A 19,230-nucleotide genomic window follows, 5' to 3' on the forward strand; every position below is an offset into this window, starting at 1 on the left:
GAAACCACCAACCAGCCAGAAACCCCAAGGGTTCTTTTCTCTTCAGGCCTCAGGTCACCCCATTGACTACCCTGGTCCCCTGACTTTCGGGACTCAGCTGAACACTCTCCTGCGTTCCTCTGCAACTCCTTCTCAGGTTCTTTTTCTAGGGAGCCCTTAAATGCTGGGATCCCCCAAAGTCCTGTTTCTTTCAATCTCCCAGTGACAAGGGGCAGGGATGGGGGGGAGGGGCGGGTAGGATCTGGAAGCCTTCTGCCAACGGGGCTCTGAGGAGTGAGGCTGGGTGAAGCGGGGCAGGGAGAGCTCTGACAAGCCCGAGACCTCGGGTCAAGGAGGACAGGTGCTGCGGAGCGCACTCGAACCTCTGTGACGTGCGGGGAGAAGGGAGAGAACGGCAGGCGCGCGCCGGGGCCAGGCAGCCTCGCGCACAGCAAGGGGAAGCGCGCGCTCGTGAGCGCGGCGGCCTCTGTGCGCCTGCGCCGCCGTTGCCCGGCACCCGCCGGCGAAAGGACGACAGAGACCAGGGGTGGGGGCCGCGGGGACTCCGGAAGGCCACCCTTCACCCGGAAATGGTTGTAGAGGAACATGGCGTTGCTGGTGCGAGTCCTTGTGAGTGAAGGAATCATTTGTTGCGGTCGCCGCCGGGCCTCAGGGTTGGAGTCGGAGAGGGCAGGACGGGAGAAACTGGAGCAAAGTGCAGGGGGGGAGCTTGTGTGGCAGCGAGGCTGCGTGGCCGCCTCTCTGCGGGGGAAACTGAGGCAGCGTCCCACTTCCCCCTACCTTCTCTTTGGCGGTGGCTTCCCCCGCTTTGGGGGAGGGAGAGAGTGACATCGGACCAAAGTTTGGCGAAGTTTGCTTTTTCCTTAGTCACCTCAGGCGACCGCTTTTCCTTCAGGGAAAGGCCGCACGTGGGGGCAGTGATTGGAGTTTCGGGAGACCTGGGTTCCAGTTTCTGTTCATTGATGCCCAGTGTGACCTTGGACGAGTCACTTTCGGGCCTCAGTGTCCCGATAGGAAAAAACGACGTTAATTTGCAGTCCCTTTGGTTTCTGAGGTTCTCTGGGTTTGTTTCCGAGATCGGCAAGACAATTCGTAACTGTACGATTAAGTGGAATACTGTTACAGGTTGTCACATTGAAAGCTGCCCCAAAACCCGGGCTCGTGTCTGTCGTTTTTCCTTTTCCTAACACAGTGTATGGCACGTCATAGGTGTCCAAGAAATATTTGTTGAAGGAGTTAATGAAGTAGGTAAGGAAGGGTTACTAGACTTCTTAGCACCCTTATGGGAAACTACTGTATTTGTGATTCAGTCCCTATCCTTCCAGCATACCCTAACATCTGGGAACTCAAGGAGAAAGAAAGTGACGGCAGAAAAAGGAAGATACAGAGCTTAGTTACTAATCATTGAGGGATGGGAGGATTTACAATTTTGCAAGTCTTTCAAAAATTGGGTCAAGGACATTGTTCTTCAGAGCACTTTTTCATTCCTGCCTCTGACGGTCTCGTGAGTTGTTACTTACACTTTAGGTTTCTAATCTTTTTATGTACGGTTTAGGTTTACAAGGACTGCAGTTTTACCTCTTGTGTTACTTGTCAGCCTAGCAAAGTGCGGGACTCTGTTGCTGTTTGGAAGTGTTTGGAGAAGAGCTCATATAACTTAAAGATTCACTTGGTGAAGTAATTGTTGATGCCAGGGCAGATATGGATTCAGATTTGAGAATCGGCTGTTGGAAATTGCAACTGGGATGTCCTAAGTTATTTATTTATTTATTTTTAAAAGAACTTTTATTTATTTATTTATTCATTCATGAGAGACGCAAAGAGGCAGAGATGTAGGCAGAGAGAGAAGCAGACTCCCTGCTTCTAGCCCGATGTGGGACTCGATTTCAGGACCCCAGGATCATGCCCTGAGCCAACGGGCAGACGCTCAACCGCTGAGCCAGCCAGTCCCCTGGATGTCCTAAGTTACTTAGTTTTTAAGGTGGATATGTCATGGAAAAGAGGACAAGTTTATTGGTCTATACATCTGAAATGAACACCTTTATTTGTCTTGGAAGTTAGTAGCTGTCCTAGATACATTAAATATTCTTGCCCAAGTGTGTGGATTGTTGCAGATTTATTCATAGGTGATAGCATCCATAGAAACCACCTAGCTGCCCTCTTTTAGTCTTTTTTTTTCTATTTATTCTTTTCTGTTCATCTTTTTTGATAAAAACCAAATTTATTTTTTTAAAATTTTTTTTATTTATTTATGATAATCACAGAGAGAGAGAGAGAGGCAGAGACACAAGCAGGCTCCATGCATCGGGAGCCCGATGTGGGATTCGATCCCGGGTCTCCAGGATCGCGCCCTGGGCCAAAGGCAGGCGCCAAACCGCTGTGCCACCCAGGGATCCCTAAAAACCAAATTTAAATAAGGAAAGTCACTTTTACCTTTTTAGGTTTATTTATTTATTTATTTATTTATTTTTAAGAATTTTATTTTATTTTATTTATGATAGTCACAGAGAGAGAGAGAGAGAGGCAGAGACACAGGCAGAGGGAGGAGAAGCAGGCTCCACGCACCGGGAGCCCGACGTGGGATTCGATCCCGGGTCTCCAGGATCGCGCCTTGGGCCAAAGGAAGGCGCCAAACCGCTGCGCCACCCAGGGATCCCACCTTTTTAGGTTTAAAAATCACTTTCACTTTATACTGTGATTCTTTAAAGGCCTCTTATTATATGATAGAATCAGATTATATCAATTATATGTGCTGTGTGACAAAGCAATGGAATCTCCCTTAGGACTTGTTGAAAGTGGCAGTAAACATGAAAACAGCATATATTGATTGATTACCTATTCTGAAGAGATATTTGAGTTAGGCTCTGAGGAATTCACAAATATAGGAAATCTACCCGTCTAGGAGTTTGAAGTGCCTTGGTTGAAAGCTTGGCTCCATTACTTACTATGAATGTGACCTTGAGCAAGTCACCTAACTTCTTCTCTGAACCTCTGATTTTCTTAACAGTAATTTTGCTAGGATTGATCAGAAGATCGATTGATACAGGCGACATTCAAGTGCTTTTCTTCCCTTCCTTTTAGTTTAACAACTGTTTTGAGAGTTTACTACATTCTAAGGACTACCTAAGGGACTGAGGATGCAAAACATAGATCTTTCTGTCAAGTTTATAATCTAATAGGAGAACAGAAAAGAGGACTACTAATAAAATATTTGAGATGCTGTGATAGAAGTTTGTACTAGGTGCTACAGGAGCAGAGTAGAGATACACCTAATTCAGGTTGAGTATAAGCATCCATCAGGGAGAGATGCCTGAACGGAGTGAGAGCACTAGATAGAGAATGGGAGAGAGAGCACGGAAGAGAAGCGTTAGCTTATGCTACTAATGACAGTCAAGAACTGTACACATTATCTGTTGGCTTGACCCAGGGACATTTATGGGGAAGTATCAGGAGAGGAGTCAGAGCCTTGTGTTTCATGGTTAGGATTAGAGGTTTATCCTGAGGCAGAGGAGAGCCTTTGAAAATAGTTTAAGCAAGAGAAGATTTATTTTTAATAGGGTTTTCCCTCCAAATAATTAACTACTTATTTATTTTCAAATAATTTTCAAGTTGAAAACAACCCGATCTTCATTCTCAAGTTGCTCTCGTGCCTATTATATAAACCACTAAGATGTTTCTATAGGGTGAGACCCTGAGTTTTTCAAATGGGCAAAGGGAGGAGATGCATCATGGGTAAGCTGCAAGTGCACACTGAGGAGGTTTGAATGGTGTGCAACCTCATGTGAACTGATAACAGCTCAGTGTCCAGGCTGGTTTCCTGTGGTCCCCAGTTTGCACCTGGCCCTGGAGACTAGGTTCTAGGACAAGGTTATGCATTCCCTGACCTTTTGTGAATTCTGCTGGAGATAGGCAGGTAGTCTGTGACAGTGATGTATATTTTTATTGCTTGGCATCATCTGTCACGCTGTAGATGACATCTATGTCAAAGTGTCTGTATTTAGGGCAAAAGTTTGTTTCTAAAGGTTTTTGAAACACTTATTTTTATTTTTAAAGAATAATTGACACACAATAAGTTGTACTTATTTAATTATACAATTTGATAACTGTTAACATAGATATACACTTGAAAAGTTATCACCACAATAAAAATATTGAACATGTCACTCCTGCCCCAAAATTTCTTTGTGTTCTTTTGCAAGTCCTTTTCTCCTATTGTTCTGCCCCTGCAATCATCACTGATCAGGAGAACGCTTTAGTTTCTTTTCTCATTTTCTATTTTTATTTTTTAAATTTTTGTTTGTTTTTTTAAAGCTGTGGTCTTTTTAATTTTTTTTTTTTTTTAAATAAGCTCTATACCCAACGTGCGTCTTGAACTCATGGCCCTGAGATCAGGAGTTGAATGCTCTACCAACGAGCCAGCCAGGTGCCTCTCCTCTCATTTTTAAATTTAAATTAAAAATTTTTATTTTCAAAGTACAAAAATGTTAAAAAAAAAACTCATTGTAATAAACCCTCATGCCTGCTATTAGATTTTTTCTTTAATAGATCACTGTAGCACTTGTGAATGGATCAGAGGGCTGAGATTCAAGTCCTGAAGGCCAGTCAGAAGTTACTCAAGTAATCCTAGAAGAAGTGAGGAAGGCCTGTACTAAGAGGGAAAGTGTGGTTAAAGAGGAAGGGATGATTTCAACAAGTATTGAGGAAACCGGCTATAGGAGTTGGTGAAAAGTTAGATATGAGGGTAAGGGAGAGGGATGTTTAATAGTGAGTCCCGGGTCTGCCTTTGATGTCTGAGTTAATATAGCAGTGTCCTTCACTGAACATATCCAGCTGGAGATGGTGGTGTTTTGTTGTTTGTTTTTTTTTTTTTAAGCAGCTGGAGAGTTGGTGTTCAGGAGATAGTAGGTAAGCTGAGATAGAGGATGTAGTTGAAATAAGATGTTGAGATTTCCTAGGCAAGAATATGGATAGCTAACATTTTTAGGGCATTTACCAGGGCGCTTGGGTGGCTCAGTCGGTTAAGTGTTGGACTTTTTTTTTTTTTTTTAAAGATTTTATTTATTTATTCATAGAGACACAGAGAGAGAGAGGCAGAGACACAGGCAGAGGGAGAAGCAGGCTCCATGCAGAGCCTGACGTGGGACTCGATCCAGGGTCTCCAGGATCACGCCCTGGGCTGCAGGCGGCGCGCTAAACCGCTGCGCCACCAGGGCTGCCCTAAGTGTTGGACTCTTGATTTCAGCTCATGTCATGATCTTAGGGTCCTGCGATCCAGCCCCACATAGGGCTCTGCGCTCAGCAGGGAGTCTATTTGAGATTCTCTCTCCCTTTGCCCCCTCCACCTCCATGCATGCACGCATTCTCACTCTCCCTCTCTAAAAAGAAAGAAAGGAAAGAAAGGAGATGTTTAACATTTATAGGGCATTTACCATGTGGTAAGTGCTCTTAAATACTTTGTATATGTGAATTTACTTAATCCTGACAATAGCCTTTTGAAAAGGTAGGCACTATTTCTCCATTTTAAGAAATTTGAACCCAGAGAAGTAGTATTCCTAAAACATTCTCATTAGTTTCTCCTTAGTTTTTCCCCTTTTCCCTTCTCTAACGATGGGTTTAGGAAGCAGGAGGAAGCTAAAACACTACTATTGCTGACTAGCTCCAGTAGAGGAACTAGACATTTGAGTAGTAGAGTGGGACTTGTTCATGGTTTTATGAGCAGTCCTGGGCATTGGTGATCATTTTTGCTTTACTTTGACAGTAGTAGAAGTTGCAGACAGCTACTCTTTTTTTTTTTTTTTTTTTTTTTAAGATTTATTTATTTATTTGAGAGAGAGTGTGTGAAGGGGTGAGGAGAAGAGGGAGAGGGAAAGAGAAATTCAAACAGACTCCACACTGAGGGCGGAGCTGGACTTTGGGCTCTATTTCACAACCCTGAGATCATGTCCTGAGCTGAAACCAAGAGTTGGATGCTTAAGTGACTGCACCATCCAGGTGCCTCTCTGTACTTTTTAAAAAAATTGTAGTAAAATACATAATACAAAATATACTACTTTAATAATTTTTAACTATACAGTTCTTTAGCATTAATATATTCACATTTTTGTGCTGCCATCACAACCATCAATCACAGAACTCTTTTTATCTTGCAAAACTGAAATTCTACCTATTAAATGATAAATCACCATGCCTGCCTCTACTTAGCTCCAGGCAATCACCATTCTTTCTGTTTTTATGATTTTGACCACTCTAGGTACTTCATATTAGTGGGATCATATGATATTTGTCCTTTTATGACTGGTGTACTTCACTTAGCCTATGTCTTCAGGGTTCTTTTGTGTTACAGCATGTGTCAGAATTTCCTTCCTTCTTAAGGCTGAATAATATTCCATTGTGTATATGTGTGTGTGCATGTGTGTATATATATATATATATATATATACACACACACCATATTTTGTTTACCCATTCATCTGAGGACAGACACTTGGGTTACTTCCATCTTTTGGCTATTATGAAATAGTGCTGCCATGAACATGGGTATATATTATCTGTTCAAGTCCCTTTTTTCACTTCCTTTGGTTATATATTCAGAAGTAGAATTATTGGATCATATGGGAATTCTGTGTATAAGTTTTTGAGCATTTGCCATTTTATTTTCCACAGTGGTTGCACCAGTTTACCTTCCCACCAGGAAAGCATAAGGGCTTTTTCTACATCTTTGCTAATGCTTGTTATTTTCTTTCTTTTTTTCATAGTGTTCATCCTTTTTTCTTTTCTTTTCTTTTCTTTTCTTTTCTTTTCTTTTCTTTTCTTTTCTTTTCTTTTCTTTTTTCTTTTTTAGAGAGAACACACTACAGGAACAGGGTGGGGGAAGAGGGCAGAGGGAGAAGGAGAGAGAGAATCTTAAGCAGGCTCTATGCCCAGTGCAGAGCCTGAGCCTGAGGTGGGGCTCGATCTCACAACCCTGAGATCATGACCTGAGCCAAAATTGAGAGTTGGATACTTAACCGACTGAGCCACCCAAGTGGCCATCATAGTGAGTGTGAGATGATTTTCTCATTGTAGTTTTGACTTGTATTTCTCTAATGATTAGTGATGTGGAGCATATTTTAATGCACGTTGGCCATTTATATATCATTGGACAATTGTCTATGTGAGTCCTTGGACCATTTTTTTTTTAAATGCCTTTGTTTATTTATTCATGACAGACACACACACACACACACAGAGGCAGAGACACAGGCAGAGGGAGAAGCAGGCTCCACAGGGAACCTGACGTGGGACTCGATCCCGGGTCTCCAGAATCACACCCTGGGCTACAGGCGGCGCTAAACCGCTGCTCCACCGAGGCTGCCCCTTGGACCATTTTTTTAATTGAGTTTTTTGTTGTTGAGTTGTAGTAATTTTTTTCTTTTTAGTATATTCTGGATTTAGTGCCTTATCAAATGAAGATTTGCAAGTACTTTCTCCCATTCCATGGGTTTTCTTTTTGATAGTTGTCTTGTTGATAGTATTCTTTGATACACAAAAGTTTTTAATTTTGATGAAGGCTAACTTAACTATTTTTTCTCTTGTTGCCCGGGCTTTGGTGTCATATCCAGGAAATCATTGCCAAATCCAATGTCATCAAGCTTTTCCCTATGTTTTCTTCTAAGAGTTTCATAATTTTAGGTTGTATGTTTAGGTCTTTGATACATTTTGAGTTAATTTTTGCATATGGTATAAAATTTTACTGTTTTTTTTTTAAGATTTTTATTTATTTATTCATGACAGACAGAGAGAGAGAGAGAGGCAGAGACACAGGCAGAGGGAGAAGCAGGCTCCATGCAGGGAACCTGACGTGGGACTCGATCCCAGGTTTCCAGGATCACACCCCGGGCTGAAGGCAGCGCTAAACCTCTGGGCCACCAGGGCTGCCCCTGGTTTTTTTTTTTTGGTTGTTGTTGTTGTTATTTTCTCTTTGTGTTTTCCATGGAGATTACAATTATAACAATCTAGTTTGAATTAATATCAACTTGATTTCAGTAATATATAAAAACTTTAATTCTGTTTAGCTCCATTCCTTCCTGAGTCCCTCATGCCATTAGTGTCATCAAATTATATATTATACATCATGTGTACATCAGCATAGATTTACAATTACTTCTTTATGCAGTTGCCCTTTAAGTTAAAAATAAAAACAGAAATAAAAAGAATTATAAACAAAAAAAAACATTTATGCTGTATTTTTAATTTATCTAAATAGTTTCCTTTATCATGTCCTGTATTTCTTCATGTGGATTTGAGTTACTGTAGTGTCAGAGGTCTCATTTCAGCCTTTAGTATTTGCTGAAGAGCAGGTCTGCTGTTGACAAATTTTCTTATTTTTTGTCTTAATTTTTCATTCCACTGCCTTCTGTCCTCCATGGCTTCTGAGGATAAATCAGCTGTTAATGTTTTCATGCATCTCTTATACATGTTGAATAGCTTCTCTTCCTCCTTTCAAGATTCTATGTCTGTCTTTCAACAGCTTGATTATGATATGTCTATTTATAGATTCCTCTGAATTTATGCTACTCGAGTTAGTTGAGCTTCTTGGATTTCTAGATTGATGGTTTTTATCAAATTTGGGATGTTTTCTGCCAATATTTCTTCAGATATTTTTCTGTCCCTGTATTTCTCTTGTGTCCTTCTGAAACTCCCATAATACCTGTGTTGGTACATTTGATGGTATCCCATAGCTCTCTGCAGCTCTGTGAAATTTTTTCATTCTTTTCTCGTTCTGTTCCTTCGTCTGGATAATCTCAGTTGACCTATTTTCATGGTCACTGATTTTCTCTTCTTCAGATCTGCTGTTTAACTCCTCTAGTGAAATGTTCATTTTATTTATTCTTTTTTTTTTTTTAAGATTTTATTTTATTTTATTCATGAGACACACAGAGAGAGGCAGAAACACAGGCAGAGGGAGAAGCAGGCTTCCTGCAGAAAGCCTGTTGTGGGACTCGATCCTGGACCCTGGGATCCCACCCTGAGCTGAATTCAGGCAGACGCTCAACCACTGAGTCACCCAGGGATCCTTATTTATTCTTTTCAACACAAGAATTTCTATTTTTTTTAAAAAAATAATCTCTCTGTTGATATTCTCTATTTGGTGAGATAGCATTCTTATACTCTGCTATAATTCCTTAGGTGTGGTTTCTCTTTTTACATTTAAAATAGCTGGTTCAAAGTCTGTCTAGTTTGTCTAACACCTGAACTTCCTCAGGGACAATTTCTTTCTTTTTCATTTTTTTCCTCAGGGACAGTTTCTATAGATTTTACCCTCTCTGTGTATGGGCCATGCTTTTTTATTTCTTTACATGTTTCATACTCTTTTTTTTTTTTTTTTTTTTGGTTGAAAACTGGACATTTTAAATAATACAGTGTGGCAGCTCTGGAAATCAGCTCTGTCCTTTTCCAGAGTTTGTTATTATTTTTCTGTTTAGTGACCTTTCTGAATTAATTCTGTAAAGTCTGTACTCTTTGTGGAGTGGTCTCTGCTCAGTTAGCTTAGTGGTCAGATAGTAATTGGAGACTTCCTTAAATATTTAGAACCAATAAGTCTTCTGGTTTTTGCTGAGGGACTGTGCACATGTAGGGGCATACCATCAACATTCTACTAGTCATTTAACATTTCTGTCTTGAACTTCACTCCTACTTGTGAGGAGCATCAAGGTCAACCAGGAGTCTCAGGTCTTTCCTATTCATGTACACAGCCCTGTGCATATGCATGGCCTTCACATTCCCAGGAGTATGTTAGACCTTTTCAAAGTCCTTGTGAACAGCTCATTCTTTTGCTTTTCCTTTTAAGCTTTTTTGTTAGCCTATTTTTTCCCACAAGTATTATATACTGCCTTAGGCAGCCGTGAAGTTAAACAATTGCCTCTATTTGTTTTGAGCCAGTGCTCCTGGGGAAACATTTTTCATATTGGGTGAGGTCCAGGACAGCCTTACCAATGAAGTCTTCCAAAGAACTACTAAACAGGGACACCTGGGTGTCTCAGTGGTTGAGTGTCTACCTTTGGCTCAGGACATGATCCCAGGGTCCTGGGATCGAGTCCTACATCAGGCTGTCTGCACAGAGCCCGTTTCTCCCTCTGCCTCTCTCTCCCTGTGTCTGCATGAGTAAATAAATAAAGTCTTTAAAAAAACAACTACTAAACAGTTCAAATAATGCTGGTTCTTTGCAAATAAGGCTTTAAGGAGCATCAACTTCATTCCGATGTCAACTTTTCTCTGAAGAAGACTAGTCCTTTTTAGTGAATATTGCTATTTAGAAACTAAGCCTGAATACTAGATGTAGTTATTGCCCCTAGCACCTATCAAGACAGGGATAGGAAGTATATGTATGTGTATACATATACATAAACACACTTTAAAAAAAGATTTTATTTATTCATGAGAGACAGAGAGAGAGAGAGAGAGAGAGAGAGAGGCAGAGACACAGAGGGAGAAGCAGGCTCCCTGAGAGAGAGAGAGAGAGAGAGAGAGAGGCAGAGACAGAGACACAGGCAGAGGGAGAAGCAGGCTCCCTGCAAGGAGCCTGATGTAGGACTCCATCCTAGGTCCTGGGATCATGTCCTGAGCTGAAGGCAGATGCTCAACTGCTGAGCCACCCAGGCCATAAACACACATCTGTTTCTGTATTTATCTATACATATTAAAAACCCATACTAGTTACTCTAAATTCACCCTAGGATCACAGGGCTTATTGTACCTTTCTGCCTTTTCATACTTGTTAACTCTTTTCTCTAATAGAAACTCTTAATATTTGTAATAATATATATGCTTGTTTGCTAAATCTTAATATATTTACTGATTTGCTTCAATCTCTCCCAGATTTAATCAGTCTTTTAAGAAGCTTGGATTGGACACCTCCAACAAAATGGGAAGAGGCAGAGTATTCAGTTATTATGGAAGGAATGATTGAACATTCTCTGCTCCTTCTAAGTATCCTTTTATAGCATGCCACTTTGTAACTTGCAGGACAGTTTGCTAAGGTAGTGTTTATCCTTTGGGTTATGTAATTGGATGAGTATTCAGAGTACAGGAACCAGTGGACATTTGCAGAGTAGATTTGGTGACTCTGGTCAATCTTCATTATTCATAGATTCTGTATTTTTTAATTCATTATACTTGTTAAATTTTATTTATAATCCCAAAATCAGTACTCATGGCACTTTTGTGGTCATTTATGGATATATGCAGAGGAGTGAAAAATTTGAGCTGCAATATGCAAGTTCCTAGCTGAGATAGATATTCTTAATTTCTTATTTTAGATAAACAGATAAACAGATATCCTTTTCACGGTCTAATTAATGCCATGTTTTTTGCATTTTTGTGGTTTTTTGGTGATTTTCGTGTTTAATATGGCCTTGAAATATTAGTGCCATCTTGTGCTATCTAGTGTTGCTAAGGACAAGAAGGCTGTGATGTTCCTTACAGAGAAAATTTATGTGTTAGATAAATATTGTTCAGGAGTGAGTAACACAGTGCTATTGGCCATGAGTTCAATGTTAATGAATCAACTATATGTATATACTATATACATATACATACATATATATACACACATTTATTTTATATGTATTTTATTACACATGTATAATATGTAACTAAGATATCTTTAACAGAAACACACAAGGTTATGTATTGATTGATGAAAATGTTGTGATCAGAGGCTTGCAGGAACCTAAGCTTCTTTTTACCCTAGGGGTGATTATTCAGTATTTGCTAATAACTCAGTGTTTGTGTTCACTTTATTAACATAAAACTATAGAGAATAGAAGAATGGGCTCCCTGTAAAGCCTTTTCCTGTTCATTAGTAAGCCAAAGAAAATACTGTATCTTAAAACCACATTCAGCAAAAGGCTGGTCATTGGACTGATTAAGGTATAGTTGAAAAATTGGTATGTCAGAATATTTTGAAGTACAAATGTAAAATCATTTGCAATCTGCAATTACAATATGAACAGGAAATAAAAACATGAAACTTGTCTTTAAAGTTTTGGTTTTGAGGTATTGATGAGGCCAAAAAGGACAATAAAACCAATTTCTGTTTTGTTATGGTGTATATATTATCCTAAGTTAAAGCAGTAATAACCATTGGAAGTGGCTATAAATGTTTTCCTAAACTTGAGAGTTGAGGTTGCTAATTGTTATAGGCCTAATATGTTAGTACCTGTACAAGGGAGATAAGTACTTTCACAGGTTTATATTTATAAATGAAGTACTGGGAAACGTGGGGAGGAAAATGAACCAAGTAGAGTCCGTAGAACCAGTACCTGAGTCTGGGGACACTTCTTGAAGGTAATGAGCTCATGGGTTGGGTAAGAGGGAAGAAGAGATTCCCAGAGGAAATGACTAGAAGGGGATTAGCTTGTGTGGAGAGGAGCAGTAATTCCCAAACCAGAGGATCTGAGTCAAGTTTTGGAACTCCTGAATGGAGAATACAAGGCAGAGTATGTAAGAATAAAGTTGAGTCTAGAGGAGTCTATTTGGTAAAGATTGGGTGTTTAAGTTTGACTAAAGGGAGCACTTGGAGGCACCACAAGCTTTTGAGAAAGGGACTATCAGGTTCAAAACAATATTTTTAAAAAATGGTTCTTGCTGCTATGACAGTTTGCTGGTGAAAAGAGAAGCTTTTTTTTTTTTTTTAATTTTTTTATTTATTTATGATAGTCACACAGAGAGCGAGAGAGAGGCAGAGATACAGGTGGAGGGAGAAGCAGGCTCCATGCACCGGGAGCCTGACGTGGGATTCGATCCCGTGTCTCCAGGATCGCGCCCTGGGCCAAAGGCAGGCGCCAAACCGCTGCGCCACCCAGGGATCCCTTTTTTTTTTTTTTTAATTTTTTATTAAAGAGAAGCTTATATACATAATTCAACTATTGTTATTAACAATTGTTAATAACAGTCATGATGATTTTATGTGTTTTAGTTTTCTTGAGATGCTTTTATAAATGATCCTTGGAATACTCCTGTGAGGTACTTTTTATTATTCCCATTTTATATAAGGGAAAATGGAGGTCCAGAATGTTGAATAACTAGTTCAGGGTTACACAGCTATTTAATAACAGTCTTGGGATTTAGACACTCTCTGCTGCACTTCAGTTTCAGTTAAGGGTTTGGACAAAAATTGTTGTAGGATTGGAGAAGGAAAGAACAGAGCTGATTGCTTCTTTCTTCTAATAAGAACTAATTTAAGATATTGGCATAAAACCAAGTAGAACCAAAATTACAGAGGAAAAATATGTTGACGTGGTGAAAAATATGATGAAATTCTCCAGAAAATCTTTCAAAAGTTTGCATTGTTCCTACTTGTAATTTCCCTTTACTTTTCTTCCCTTGCTTTGGGCTTGAATATGCAGAAATTTCATCTTATCCCATATTTATATTTTTAGGAAAGGAACTTCTAACATTGAATGATTCAGTGTTAGTAAACAAAAAGCCAGTAACTATCTCTTATTTGAACATTATCCCAACAGATCAGATCTCAGCTGAAATAAAATATTTTGAAACTTTGCTTTTCATTTAAAACATAAGGTGTTGTGAGTGGTATATTAAAAATAGTTATACAGTTTTAAAACTGTGAGACACTTTAGAAAGCATCTCTAGGGCAGCCCTGGTGGCGCAGCGGTTTGGCGCCGCCTGCAGCCTGGGGTGTGATCCAGGAGACCTAGGATGAGTCCCGCATCGGGCTCCCTGCATGGAGCCTGCTTCTCTTCCTCTGCCTGTGTCTCTGCCTCTCTCTCTGTGTCTATGAATAAATACATAAAATCTTAAAAAAAAAAAAAAAAGAAAAAAAAAAAAAGAAAACATCTCTAGGTTTAAAATCCCTACACCTGGGCAGCCTGGGTGGCTCAGCGGTTTAGCCCCGCCTTCAGCCCAGGGCGTGATCCTGGAGACCCAGGCTCGAGTCCCACGTTGGGCTCCCTGCATGGAGCCTGCTTCTCCCTCTGCCTGTATCTCTGCCTCTCTCTCTCTCTCTCTCTCTCTCTCTTTGTTTCTCATGAATGAATAAATAAATAAAACTTAAAAAAAAAATAAAATCTCTACACCTTTCTTCACATCACCCCTATCCCTTCCTGTCTACTCATGAGGAAATGGAGATTCAGATTCAACTTAGTATTTATTGAGTTGGACATGCTGCAAGATACATTTGTTGATATTTCTTAAATCTTGAGAAGTAGGGATTTTTTCTTTATTTTATAGAAGAGATGACAAAGGCTTTTAGTTCACAGTGGAGCCAGTGCTTTCTGAGTCCCAAGTATATGGCTCTTTGCATTGTACTATACTGTGTTTTAATTGTTTCAAGACTAGATCATAGAATGTTAGGAGAGATTTTGGAAATATTCCCGTAAATGAGCCTGGATTCTGGAGTTGGGCTGCCTGGGTTTATTTTATTTTATTTTTTATTTTTGTATTTATTTATGATAGTCACACAGAGAGAGAGAGAGAGAGAGAGGCAGAGACACAGGCAGAGGGAGAGGGAGAAGCAGGCTCCATGCACCAGGAGCCCGACGTGGGATTCAATCCTGGGGCTTCAGGATCGCGCCTTGGGCTAAAGGCAGGTGCTAAACCGCTGCGCCACCCAGGGATCCCCGGCTGTCTGGGTTTAGATCTTAACCTTCTCACTATATTAACTATGTGATTTTGGGAAATTACTTATCCTATCTATACTTCAGTTTCTTTATTCATATAAATGGGATAATAGCAATACTCTTAGTCATTGGGTGGTGATTGTGAGCTTTTTTTTTTTTTTTTATTTGACAGAGAGAGGGAGAATGAGAAAGCACAAGCAGGGGAAGTGGGGAAAGGAGAGGGAGAAACAGGCTCCCCATTATTGGGATGGATCCTAGGACTCTGGGATCCTGACCTTAACTGAAGGTAGACACCTAACTGACTGAGCCACCCAGGTGCTGAGTGTGAGGGTTTTTTTTTTTAAGATTTTATTTATTTATTCATGAGAGACAGAGGCAGAGACATAGGCACAGGGAGCCTATGTGGGACTTGATCCCAGGACTCGGGATTACACCCTGAGCTGCAGGCAGACACTCAACCACTGAGCTACCCAGGTGTCCCTTGATTGTGAGTTTTAAATGGGCTCATATATGTAAAGTACCTAGAAAAGTTCCCAGCACATAGCAAGTGCTCATAAGTATTGCTAATAATTGATATGAGGAACCTGTGCATTGTAGAGGTTAAATTATTTGTAAAGATCATATTTAAATAGCTGAGTTTATTTATTTATTTATTTATTTTATTTATGATAGTCACAGAGAGAGAGAGAGAGAGGCAGAGACACAGGCAGAGGGAGAAACAGGCTCCATGCACCGGGAGCCCGACGTGGGATTCGATCCTGGGTCTCCAGGATCGCGCCCTGGGTCAAAGGCAGGCGCCAAACCGCTGCGCCACCCAGGGATCCCTAAATAGCTGAGTTTAAACTAGAATTCAGATCTTTTGACTCCTAGTACAGTAGTTTATGTTTTTTTGTTTGTTTGTTTGTTTGTTTTTTAGATATTTATTTATTTATTCATGAGAGACACAGAGAGAGGCAGGGACACAGGCAGGGGGAGAAGTAGGCTCCATGCAAGGAGCCCAATGAGGGAATTGATCCTGGAACTCCGGGATCATGTCCTGAGCTGAAGGCAGAGGCTCAACCACAGAGCCACCCAGGCGTCCCTATGTGCTGTTATTTTTTTTTTAAGAGAGAATGTGTGCACGTGTGTGAACATGAGTGAGAGTAGAGGGTGGGGAATGGGTGGGGGGCAGAAGCAGAGGGAGAAAATCTTAGGCAGGTTCCGTGTTCAGCACAGAGCCTGAAGTGGGGCTTGATCTCACAACCCTGAGATCATGACCTGAGCTGAAATCAAGAGTCCAATGCTTAACCTACTGAACCACGCAGGTACCCCTGACAAGGTGTTTTTAAACTATTTGTGTATCCAGTCCTCATTGTGGCCCTTTAGGATCTACAGGTCAAGTGAAAGAAACCCTTGGCTCCCTCAGAGCTAGTTCATAGAATAGAGATCTCCAGTACTATGTACATGAGTGCCATTATACAATGGAATGTATTTCAATAAAGTTTGTAAAATAAAGTAGGCTTCTCATTTAGCAAAGTAGAGCTCTTCCTTTCCCCAGCCTAGTCTTTTACTTTGGCCAAGACCTTTCTGGGTTCAGCTAATACCAGAGGGGAAAACTGAACTTCAGTCATAACTCTAACAGCCATTTAATCTCCCTCTTTTGTTTTGGAAATTATTTTTTTTTAAAGATTTTATTTATTTATTCATAGAGACACACACACACACAGAGAGGCAGAGACACAGGCAGAGGGAGAAGCAGGCTCCTGACGTGGGACTCCATCCAGGATCTCCAGGATCACGCCCTGGGCTGCAGGCGGCGCTAAACTGCTGCGCCACCAGGGCTGACCTGTTTTGGAAATTAAATTGCCCTACTGTGTTTTCCCACCCTATAAGTTTCAGCCCTTGTTTTTCATCCTTTTGAGGATGATAGTGATCCCATACTGCTTATTAGAAAGGGATTCTGTGAAGATCAGACAGGTCAGTGTTTTTGAAAAGGCTTTGCAAACTCTTATTTAAATGATAATCTGATTGTAAAATGCCTGAAGTCTGCTTATTTTGTTACTCTCCTGAGAGGGAGCCCATGTCCCCTTGCTTGAATCAACCATTACTAGAGTTCGTAGATCAGGAATAGGCAGGGATACATCTTATCCTTAGAGAGAAGAGCATGGGGAGGGTTGGTCCTGGTTTTATTTTGGAAGTTCTCCTTTCATGTACCCTGTTCTGGCAGGATTTCTAAACTTCTATACATGGAATTGGCTATAAATTCTTGACAGACACTTTTTTTCTTTCTCTAGAGGAACCGGATTAACATTTCCCAGTGGTTTCCAGTATGTAGCCGATTGGTACCTGTGTCTTCTACACAGGGACAGTGGGGCAGGGCTCTGTCTGGTACTTTCCAGGTAAGGTTTGTTGTTCCTTTGCTTGGTATGAAAACCTTAGTGTTTATTTGCAAATGTCATATATTTATAGATTAGCCAAACAAATTGTGTGATGGAAAAACCTCATGAGACCACTTCTGGGTCTCTGTGGTGCCAGCTCAGGACTGATTCCTACAGTATGGTGTCTAGGGCGTTGCTTCTAAATACCCCAGCAGTGGAACTTAGCCTAGGATACCATGCTACAGTCTGATGATTTTTACTGTTGGGAATGTTTCCAGATATTCATCTCAGAGTTAACTTCAGTTTTCTTTTTGTAGCCACATTGTGCCACTTTTATTTGGGGTAAGAAATGTTTCTTCCTTTTTTTTTTTTCTTCTTTTTATGAACACAAAATCCAAGGAACAATTATTTGAAGTCCTAGTTTACCATTGACCACATGATTCATTACCTTGGACCCTCCTTGAGAGTTTTTTCTCCTGATTTTTGTTAATTATACAAATAATTTAGTAATAAAGGAAATAAAAATCATCCATGACCTCAAACGTGAAAACATCTGCTGGTTTTTTTCCAGTCCTTATGTGTGTGTGTATGTGTACTAATTTTTTCCTTAGATACCTTAACAAATATCCACAGAATTTTATTTTCTGGTGCCTTTTCACTTATTAAAGCAGACATTATTCATGTTAGATAGATTATATAAATAATTTTTTTAATGGCTATGTGTTATTCTCTTTACTTAAGCTTTGTTTGATATTAAAATTATTTCCATTTTTTTGCCACTAAAGCTTTAAATAGTTACTATTTTCTTGATATATAGTTTTTAAAATTTTAAATTATTTATTAAAGATAAATTCTTAGGAAGGTATATCCTGGGTCAATGAATATGAGCAATTTCTCTCTCCAAAGGTATACCCTGGGTCAATGAATATGAGCAATTTCTCTCTCCATAAGGTTGTCTTAATTTATAGTGCCACCAGCAGTGTATATATAACTAGTATTTCATTATTACCTCCTCTGAATTTGGTGTTTTAAAAAGAATTTAAACTAACTGGTTAGAAAATGTTACCTTGTTTTGCTTTGTATTTCTTTATTTGTCAGGATTAAATATTTTTCTATGTTTATCAATTCTAGTTTGAAAAAATCATATGCTTGTATCATTTCTCCATTTATCTGTGCAAATTTATTTTTCTTACCAATTTATATGAATTCCTTCTGTAGTCATTAACTTTTTCATATTTGATGCAATTAAAATATTTTAATGTAAATTATGTTATATAATTTATTCACATAAATATAATATACTAAAACTATTTAAAATAGTGTAATTCTCTTTAACGTGTGTAAGCCTTGCCCTTCTGAGGACATGTTTTGTTTGTGCTTGTACTTCCTGGGCTTCTCATTAACCCTGGCACAGAGTAGGCGCTAAATATATGTTGAATAAATAAAGAATATCTCTGTACAGAGGAGGCATTCTACTTTGTGTAGTCATATAGCTATTTCTTTTCAGAGTTGGAGTATGTTCTGTTAATTTTTGTCTATTGGAAAATTTTAATGGGATTTATCATAGAATTCTAAGTCATTTGTTTTTCTGTGTGCATAGGTGGTGGAGGGGTAACTCTTCAGGTGAATCTCAGACTTGTACCTCATTCTTTCCATCAATAAACATTTCTTAAGTACCTAATATGTACCAGATACTGTATTAGGTTTTGGGACAGCATTATAGCAAAGCATTCATGTAAATAACTTAGGATGGTTTATCTCATGCTGACAAGATGTAATTTTAGCCAATGTAAATAAACTGGACATTTTGTCATATTGTGCCTCATTGGCACATCTTCCCACTTTGAAGACCCCTTGTTGGAAAACTCTGGTTTTCCTCACGTACATGTCTTGACAAGAAGGCAGATTTAGCTCAGAATGGAGAACTTTGTGGTAATTAGAATTGTGGGGTCATGGAATGTGTGGGCAGTATTTTTAAAAAATTATTTGAATTCAGTTAATTAACATATAATGTATTATTGGTTTCAGATGTAGAGCTCAGTGATTCATTAGTCTTATATAATACTTAGTGTTCATTATATCACATGCCTTCCTTAGTGCTCATCACTCAGTTACCCTGTCCTCCTGGCACCCTTCCCCCTTCCAGCGACTTTCAGTTTGTTTCCTATGATTAAGAGTCTCTTATGGTTTGTCTCCCTGTCTGATTTTGTCTTGTGTATTTTGACATAGTAAATTTTCTGTTACTAGAAATA

The 19,230-nt window shown here is 39.6% G+C and overlaps 1 protein-coding gene across 8 annotated transcripts in view; it reads left to right on the forward strand.

Moving 5' to 3' along the window:
* The first annotated feature begins 211 nt into the window (after nt 1-211).
* UQCC1 (ubiquinol-cytochrome c reductase complex assembly factor 1) overlaps nt 212-19,230 on the forward strand; it is a 99,147-nt gene continuing 80,128 nt past the window's right edge. For 2 of the 8 annotated variants that reach the window (XM_072736032.1, XM_072736035.1), the window contains exons 1-2: nt 484-609; nt 16,895-16,999. In XM_072736032.1, the coding sequence (XP_072592133.1) occupies nt 586-609; nt 16,895-16,999 (129 nt within the window). In that variant the 5' untranslated portion in view covers nt 484-585. Of the gene's footprint in view, nt 610-10,857; nt 11,019-16,894; nt 17,000-19,230 lie in introns of all 8 variants that reach the window. The other 6 variants (XM_026009825.2, XM_072736034.1, XM_026009823.2 and 3 more) reach the window with 6 other exon arrangements.

This window comes from Vulpes vulpes, chromosome 14 (genome assembly GCF_048418805.1).
Source record: "Vulpes vulpes isolate BD-2025 chromosome 14, VulVul3, whole genome shotgun sequence".
NCBI classification, from domain to species: domain Eukaryota; kingdom Metazoa; phylum Chordata; class Mammalia; order Carnivora; family Canidae; genus Vulpes; species Vulpes vulpes.